The following is a 9,549-nucleotide window of genomic DNA, read 5'->3' as shown; positions in this document are numbered from 1 at the left end:
TTTCCTACTGGGAAAGGGTTGTAAATGAAATTGGATGGAAGTCTCTAGATGGTGACATAAAATCTGAGGCCACATTGCCTGCCTGAATGGGTTGATATCCAGAGAAATGGTGCTGTGTTTTTACCCTCTCTTCATCTTTGAATGTTCCAGTGCTAATCAGACTTTGGGAGTACACTACTAGGTAGAACATCCTTGGTATTTTATTTCTTTATAAAACATATAAACAATAGCACTATAAAATTAGGTATGTAAACCGTAGCACCAGCTGTTGATGAACGTCTTAAGGAAGGAGATGCTGTAGTGTGGTTCTGGGTATAGAATCTGGAGCCGGGCTCCTAAATTGACATGTGGTTCTCCCATTTAATAGCCTTTTATTTAGCAAAGGCCTCAGTTTCTTCACTTTTGCAATGGGGATGATAATGCCTGTCTCCTGAGCGTGTGGGTATTCTACGCAGTCCTTAAGGTCTTGGAAGCACTTAGTTCATAGTAAGCATGCACAAAGGCTTCTTGCCAACATGAGAGGATTTTTTTTTAAGTTTATGGACAAATGGAATTAAAAAGTAATGAGATTTTCCCAAGAACTTTTTTAAACACCCGCCCCCCCCCTTGTATAATTGGTGATGAGGTCAATTGGTAATAAGTTGGGTTTTTTTTAAGTAAAATTTAATGGTCTTAGAAATTTAAAAATAATTTCACCTTTTTATTAGCTTAAAGGCATTTGATGAAAAGCATGATATAAATTAAGAGCAAATATATTGGTTACAGAAGGCGATCTAATATATTCTCTGTGCACTTGATGTTTTTAATAGGATATTTTTTTATTTGTAATTTGGTGTTTTTATCAGGTTCCAATGCTTGAGTAAATCATCTTAATAAATTCAACTAACTTTTAAATTGAATCAGTAATTCTCGCCCAAAGAATCTGTAGCTCCCCTCTCCTGGGGGCACTTGTCACTCTGGGAGAAATTTTTGGTTATCGCCGTGGAAGTAGTGCTACTGGCACCTAGTGGGTGCAGACAGCGATGCTGCTGAGCGCCCGAGGTGTAGGAGAGCCGCTTCCAACAAAGGACCATCTGGCCCCAGATGCCAACCATGCAAAGGTCCAGAAACCCTGGGTTAAATCATGGAGCTAATCTGTTGGTACTTTTGATACTTCTTTCTGATTTATACAAAATTTACAAGGAGTTGCAATCGGGTTTTTTGATAGAATTTTTTAAGCCACTGTTCTTGGTATGTATTAAAATGAGAACTACAACTCAACACTGTCATTTTATTGCAGATGAACCCACACGATCATTGAGTGGTCTTATCTTGAAGAATAATGTGAAAGCACACTTTCAGAATTTCCCAAATGGTGTAACAGACTTTATTAAAAGTGAATGTTTGAATAATATTGGTGATGCTTCTCCTCTGATTAGAGCCACTGTAGGTAAGTTCACCAGTTCAGCTTACCTTTTTGTAACTACTTGTTTTCAGATGTGGCAGAATTCTTCCATAGGAATGTTTGTTCTTTTAGCCATTTCATGTTGAATTTGTGGTGAAGAGTAAATTGTGCGTGCGCGCGCTACTTACATGCTTATGAAATAATGTTAGAGTTGTGGTAGCTGCCATCGAGTCTGTTCTGATGCATGGTGACTTGTGTATAACAGAGTGAGATGTTGCCTGCTTCTGCACCATTTTCACTGTTGTTTGTTTGCTCGAGTTCATTACAACCAGTATATGTTTAGTGTTTCTAACAGAGGGGCTTGTCTTCCAGCAGTATATCAGAGAATACTCGGCTGTGGTCCTTGGGGTTTGTATTTGTATTGGTTAGTTTTTGAAAGTAGACCTTCAGGCCTTTCTTCCTAACCTGTCTTAGTATAGAACCCTGTGCACCATGGATGACCCTGCTGGTATTTGAAATGCAGTGGCCTAGGTTCAAGTATCATAGCCAGATAAAGGCCGCCACAGCACAACTAAGCGATGGGTGGTAGGCAGTTAAAGTCAAAGCCTATAGTTACCCAGGCTGGCCAGGTCTAAATCAAAGTTGGTCAGATAGAGCATCGAAAAGGGATGTGAACCTTAAGAATTTTTGTAAATTTAGGATCAGTCTTCTTGAGTACAGATTAGGGAATTCCTTTTTGTCTTTGTACTTTTCATAATGTGTGGCCATTTCACTTATTTTTATGTGAAAAGAAAAACTTAGTGAAGCATTGTAAGTATAGAACTCCAATAATGTCTAATAGCTGCTTTAGCTATATCTTATCCAGCATCAGTTTTTGAGTCTTTAGAGCATTCAGTTTATTTTCTATGAACAACTATCAATTTATGTAATGTTCATTGGTTAATTTTAATTCACTGCCATCAAGTTGATTCTGACTTAGAGTGAGTTGACCCTATAGAACTGCCCTTGTGAGTTTCCAAGACTCTCTACTGATCAGAAAACCTTATCTTCTCCCTTGGAGTGGCTGGTGGTTTCAGACTGCTGACCTTGGGGTAAGCAGGCCAACATGTAGCTCACTACACCACCAGAGTCCCTAAGCCCCTACTTTAAGTATAATTGGTGTGAACTGGTTTGGGGTAAACAGTTAGCGGTGAGTGCACATTGACAGAAATAGAAATAACAAGTGTGCTATGGCATGGTGTACTACTGGCCAGAATTCAGGATACAATTTTCTATAAGGAGCCTAGTTAAGAGGAAGTGATTATGAACTCCATAGTGACTTAACATCTTATTTTTTTAAAAGGGATGAGTGATGATGACATACATGAATATAACTTTTTTATTGCTTTGTGACACAATAGAATCTAAAAAGTTCCTGCCTTCGTTGTTTTTATTGTACACTGAGATGTTTTTGTTGTAAGAAGCTATTGCAGTTTTGAGTAGAGAAACAATGAAATTTTTGTATTATTTCACTAAAAAATTTTGGAGCTGCAAAAATACTTAGCAGTATATTTCCACATAAAACAACTGTAAGGATGTAAATATGAAGTGTTGGTAGAAATGTAGATGAAACAAGATTGACCATGTTTTGATCAATTGTTATTAAAGCTTGGTGATTACCTTGTGTATGAGTTTGTAATTTTTGGTCCAAAGAATTCGTTGCCTTTAGGTGAGGTTCTCCAGAGAACGAAAACCAGTAAAGTTGTGTGTGTGTGTGTGTGTATATACACAGAGAAGGGTTAAGTGACGTTAAGTCAAAGAAGTGACTTAAACAGTTGTGAAGGTGGGCAGGTTCCTAGTCCCTGGGTCAGATGTCATGCTATGGGCGTCTTCTAACTCAGGCAACTGTAGGGGCTGATGAACCCAAGATCGGGTCAGGTGATAGGTGTCTGGCTGCACAGGTGAATGAATCCTGGGTCAGCAGATGAGAGGCAGGCTGCTGACAATTCCTAGGATCAGCAAGCCATGTATAGGCCATCTTCTCAAGTGCAAAGAACCACAAATTTGATGACAAGCCAGATGCATAATCTAAAGCCCACTGACATGGAGGGGATTTTGACTCATACCAACCCTGCTTAGTGTTTCTGAGGCTGTAATATTTACAGGACCAGATAGCCTCATCTTTCTCCTGTGGAGCTGTTGGTGTATTTGAACCTCCGACCTGTGGTTATCAGTCAAGCACTGACCCGACAATGCTACCAAGGCAAAGTGCTGGGTCTTGATCTGAGCAAGATCCAGACTTGGCAAAAAATCATGTAAGCTTTTCCATAGGGTCCACTTAATTGGGAGCAAGCCACATTCCTGATGAAATCTTATCACGGGATTACTAGGTCTTAACTGCCAAACCACTGAGAGCCCTACCTAGCCCAGTCAGATTGGCATAAAAACTGTCACCTGTAATATAGCTACATAAAATGAAGCTTAGCATGAAATGGCACGTTGGTGACACCGTGGGTTGCGAGTTGGCCTGCTGAATTAGCTTACGTTGATTCAAAACAGAACTTAGTTTTGCTCCTCTTTTTTTGCATGTGGACTAAAGAAGGTACTGAAAAGCACAACTAACATAAAATCGTAACTACCTCCCAAAGAGTGGGGAAATTCTTTGGGGACCATCATGTCAAGATTCTAAACTATTTGATGATGAACACATTTATGATTTCTAATAAAGATAAATTCTTTGGGCTCAGGAAAGTTAATGAGTTTTAAACCATTGGTACTTTCCAGTCAAGTAAATTTGGGAAGAAGGCTCCTTTTCAATCTATTCAATTGGGTAATTTAAGCTATGTGAAGGTGTTTAAAGATTTTAAGAAGATACTTTTAAAATGAAATACTATATGTTCCTGGAATGCATCTCTAAGTATTGAGAACTGACTTCATCACTCATTAACCTTAACACAGTAGTCTTGATGGCAGTTTAAACCTCTTAGCTGCTCCTTGGGTAAAAAATAAGGTTGTCTGTGTCCATAAAGATTTCAGTCTAGGGTCACTATCAGTTGGGATCCTTGATGGTAATAGGTTAGGGTTTTATATTTGTTTTAAACGGATCAGTGTAAAAAGTGGTGTGATGGGCCACATCTGACCAACATCCCTCCCCGACCCCGCTGATTGCCACAGGGCAGAGGTCAGATATGCCTCTAGCCCTCTTTATCCTGTTCTGATACCAGCAATCTTTATGGCACTGTAGTTCTGCGCCTGGGTTCTATAGTCAATGCAGTGGACACACAGTTCACAAGTGTTCGTGATTATGGCTTTTATTAGGGATGTGAACAGGTTACAATTTGAGTGAGAAATGCTCAGGACACAGTGAGTCCTTATCTGTCAGGCCTTTCTCTGGCCCTCAGCTTCTTGACCTGGCTTCTGCTCTACTCCAGCAATGTTACAGAGCTCTTTTAGGGGTGTTAACAAATGCCCAAAGGTCATGCCGCTTTGCCGCAAGCCTCCACCTAAAGGCATTCAGCTGCAGCTCCATGGATCAACAAACCCAGCTTCCTCAATTAAGTGGCCCAGAGGCACCCCACTCCACAAGCCAGCCTCCTGCCCCAAAGCACTCAACCTTAACTTGCCCTGTGGGCTGGGCATCCACAGCATTGTACTCTGACTCCTGGTTCTGCTGCTGCTCTGTCACTGTTACCAAAGACGTGTCCTGGATCAGAGGTTTAAAGCACTTTGCTTTGGATGATTTGAGATTTTCTCTCCTGCTTTTGAGATGACTCATTTCATACTCCTTAGGATGGCAGTCACATTGAACCCTGTTAGCAGTCAACCACATCTGAATCATATAATCTGGTCAGTATATTCCCACTCACCTTACCCAGGCCTATCAGGAAAAGGAAAGTTGTTTTTAATATGCTGATTAACATCCTATGCGGCACTGGACAACCCAACAGTTAGAATGATCTGATCTATAATGTCCGTAGTGCAAAGGTTAACAAAATTTGATTTAGAGGAATAGTAGGGACCGACCTACTTAAACTAATAATGTAGTACCAATCCCTTTGCTATGCAATTAACTGCAGGTGGGACCACTGTAGGGCTTTCATGGGCTCATTTCCCAAAATAAATTGCTGAGTCTTTCTAGCCCTCCTTAGCTTAGAAGCTCAGCTGAAAGCTATTCAGCATCATCACAATATAGAACTACAGCTGACAGAAGGCTACTTGTGACGTGCCTTGGCCAGAAATTTGAACCCAAGACTCATGCTTAAGGCAGTTCACGTGATTGAACTCAGATGGGAAAATCCACTAGCTCCCCACTGCCCTGCAGTTGAAAGAAACAGCTCACATGCTAGGTTCTTGTTAAATAGGCATGCTTTAAATTAGCTGGAGGCTCATTGGATACACAGTGCTGACCCAGAGCTCAGGACTGCAACTGGCCCCACCGAGGACTGTGGCACCCATTCCTACCAGCATGAAGGAGAAATGAACTCGCCCTAGGGGGCAAGATTAGGTGGACCGGCACAGGGGGGAATTGGCTTGGGAGAATTTGAGCTTCAGTTTTCCAGAGTTTAAAGGAAGAGATAAAAGCCTGCTTGTCAGCTCACAACCCGAGGGTATTAATTTAAAGAGAGCCCAGACCCAGCTTTGATATTCAGAATCAGTGTAGCCAGCTTGGGTGGGCAGGCAAAGTGCTTTGGATATTGCCTTTACTCCCTCTTCAGGACAGTTATTAGTCGTTGGCCTACCTACACACTCCCTGAAAAGCACAGGAGCTTATAGGAGACCAGGACCTCAGTTAGGGCAGTGTGTAACTTTCCTGTTATGAGCCCCTGCTTGGAATAGGCTATAGCTATACCACCCTAGTCTCCCTTGTCTCTTCAAGAACTAAAGTGCACAAGGGGTGCTGTTCACTCCAGAGACAAGTACAGACATCATGTCTCAGAGACAGCAGCCAATCCCTGCACTTGAGAAAACAAGATGGCGCAGTCACCTGGGAAAGCACAGATCTCGCTGCAAAGGATGTCGGAGCTGAGCCGACACTTATAGAACAAAACAGAATAATTCAAGCTATAGAAATACAAATCTGTGATCTCATAGACAAATATTTCTAGACCAACATACAAGATCAGTCTATAAAAATCAAAAAGGTTGAAGAATATGTCAGAATTCTATGGGACACTATTAAAAATTAAAATGTTCCAGGACAGGAACTAAAGACGGAGAAACTAGTTCAAGAAATAATAGAAGAGAACTTCCCTAGCATTATAACAGAACGGAAAACAACCATCCAAGAGGCCTAGAGAACCCCAAATAGAATTGCCCCCCAAATAAAATCACCTCAGCACATCAGAGTCGCTTTCTAAAATTAGTCTCCTGTGAATGACAGAAAAAAATAATCACCTATAAGGGCAAACCAGTAAGAATAAACTCAAATTTTTCAATGGAAGTCACGTATGCAAAAAGACATTGAATAGATTTCCTAATGGCTTGGGTAAATCACTGCCATCGGGGGATGCTGACTCATAGTGACCCCGTAGGACAGAGTACAACTGCCTCTCTCCCTCCCCCGCCCCCATTTGAGACCTAATCTTTTTTCCCAATAGTATTGGTATATAATTTACATATCCTACAATTCAGTAGTTCAGGCACGTCAAGAAGAGTGTGCAGTCAGTCTTAGAACATGTTCTTCATTCTTGTGCTCATTATTATTTTATAAATCATTTTGTTGGGGCTCTTACAACAATCCATACATCAGTTGTAGCAAGCACACTGCCATCTTAATTTTCAAAACATTTTCTTTCTACTTGAACCCTTGGTATCAGCTCTTTTTTTCCTTCCTTCTCCCACCCTCCTGACCCCTTGATAAGTTATAAATTCTCATTTTCATATCCTATACCATCTGCTGTCTCCCTTCACCCACCTTTTTGTTGTTCTCCCCCTCGGGGGAAGAAGGGTTGTTATACATCAATTATTGTGATCTTGCTCATCATTAGCTCTCCATCCCTCTGCCTAATTCCCTTGCCATTAATCCAGTTACTCTGTAGATTCCATATACAGAAAAACATCAAAAAACAATAACAAAGTAAAACAAAAACTTCAGTGAAAAAGAAAATACTAAAAACTAGGACAAATTTAAATGAATCATAAGGTAGTTCAAATGATAGAATGCTAAATTTTAACTTAACTGTATCTGGAACAGTCCACTTTCCAGTGCATTCTACATGGCACATCCCTGGTCCACGGTCCGAGGGGCTCAATCCGTATGTATTTTCCTTTGCTTTTGTCTTAAACGGAAACATCCTTAAAATGGGTCTAAAAGGAGATCAAATGATAAGTTACTGCATTTTGACTAACTGTGGCTGATAATAACACTTCAAATCCCTCAGCTGTGATCGGAGGGAATTCACTGGAGGCTAAATCCATGGATTGACCCGGCAAGTGGACATTGGACTTCTGCTGTCATCCGTAGCCGCTTGCAAACCAGGTGTTCACAGTTTAAACTCGGGTGCCATTCCCTCCTGTAGCTTTTTATTATTTACAGTCCTTGGATCACATAGGCTGCTGGTGTGCTGCTTCCATTTGCACCTCTCTTACTTCGATAGCTGCTTATTTGGAAACAAACCTTCAAAGACCCCACACACGACTCTTTGTGATAGCTGGGCAAGTCTGGCTGCTGCTTCACATTTTGCCACAGCATCCTTATCTTCAGTGATCTCTTCACGAGGGCGAGCATCTGACAGGGCCATGTCATAAGAACTTCTTCATAGCGACTAAAATAAGTGCAGGCCTAAAATCCATTCATGTGTCTGTGGTTTATAAGTCTCTGGTTCACCTTAGAGACATCATTGTGGTTTCATGTTGGAGTACATTATCATCCTCCTGGGGCATCACTTCCTCTTCATGCGTATTTAGACCAAGATGGAAGGTAATTGAAAAACAGTAGCTTCACATTTTGATATTTTCATTTAGTGTGGAAGTTTTTATATTAATGTCAACATAACTTTTTGCTACATTTTTGTGTATTGATTAAAACTAATTCAACTAAAGTGCCAAACCCACTTGGAATTATTTAGGTAGTCAAAGCAACATGCTCAGTCAGCATGTACTCTTCATTTTCTACAGTGAGCTTCATTCTGACCCCAGGAAGTAGGAACTGTTGTAGAAGTGTATTGCCCATCCATGTGAAGGAGGGTTAAAACCTTGAATACGTAGCATTGGTTTTTATTGGTCATCAGGTTTATAGTCAACTACCATGGTCCATAGCTGTAATCATAGATTAAATCAAGAAGCTAGCAGGTCTTCTGAGAATGTATCTTTTATTGGACTAAAAGGATTCATAAATTCAACACCCAGTGCTACTAACATTTTGGTATTTTCATCCTGTGTTTTTTCTATGTAGGTTTTTGTTTTTTAATCTGGATAATTTTTATAATAGAGCTATCCTTTCATCAAGTGTGCTTCAAAAGATCATGGAAATTTTCCATGGTCTTTTCCATCTACTTTTTGAAACTCCCTCATTTCTTTGAGAAGAGCAGAGTATAGTTTTTGGTATAAATAATTTCATTTTCAAAATACATAGAACAAAGTGTTAGGAAACAAGATTTTATGTTCTGAGTTTTCTACAGCTGAAGTACTGTGATGTGGGCTGGAGGTGGTTGTTGATATAGGTTGCTCGTTGGACTAGTAACTGTAGAGTCAGTACTTCAAACCCACCAGCTGATCCTCAGAAAGATGCGTTCTCTCTGTCCTATAGGGCCCTATGAGTCTTAATCTCATCGATGGCAGTGAGTGAGTTCTTTGGTTCTTCGCATTGGTTTGATTGATTTGAGAGATAAAAATTTGTGCACACTTTGGTGACTGTCTTACATAATGCAATCGAATTTCCTTAAAATGGGTGTTTTCTTTCAAGGAATTTTGATTACAACTATAGCCTCCAAGGGAGAATTACAAAATTGGCCTGACCTCTTACCAAAGCTCTGCAGCCTGTTGGATTCGGAAGATTACAATACCTGTGAGGTAAGGCGTTTTCCCTTACTGCATGTGTAACTTCCTTTCCTGCTTTTCTTGTCATTTTGGGCATTAGCAACCTTAGGGGAAATTTTTTCTCAAACATAATTTCAAAATAGTAAAATCCTAAAGTTGCCTTTGTGTCTTAAATTGTGATTATTTTACTATTTTGTATAGGAAGACTC

General features: G+C 40.3%; 1 protein-coding gene across 3 annotated transcripts in view; it reads left to right on the top strand.

Annotated features, from left to right (window-relative positions):
* TNPO1 (transportin 1) overlaps window positions 1-9,549 on the top strand; it is a 109,524-nt gene that overhangs the window by 53,369 nt on the left and 46,606 nt on the right. For all 3 annotated transcript variants that reach the window (XM_004703542.4, XM_004703543.2, XM_045285399.1), the window contains exons 4-5: window positions 1,280-1,429; window positions 9,267-9,373. In XM_004703542.4, the coding sequence (XP_004703599.1) occupies window positions 1,280-1,429; window positions 9,267-9,373 (257 nt within the window). The remainder of the gene's footprint in view (window positions 1-1,279; window positions 1,430-9,266; window positions 9,374-9,549) is intronic.

Source organism: Echinops telfairi, unplaced genomic scaffold, assembly GCF_000313985.2.
Source record: "Echinops telfairi isolate 266 unplaced genomic scaffold, ASM31398v2 ScPeMD7_7469;HRSCAF=8507_1, whole genome shotgun sequence".
In the NCBI taxonomy this organism is placed as follows: Eukaryota; Metazoa; Chordata; class Mammalia; order Afrosoricida; family Tenrecidae; genus Echinops; species Echinops telfairi.
Note: the sequence above shows the minus strand (reverse complement) of the source record. Positions and strands in the feature narration are given on the sequence as shown.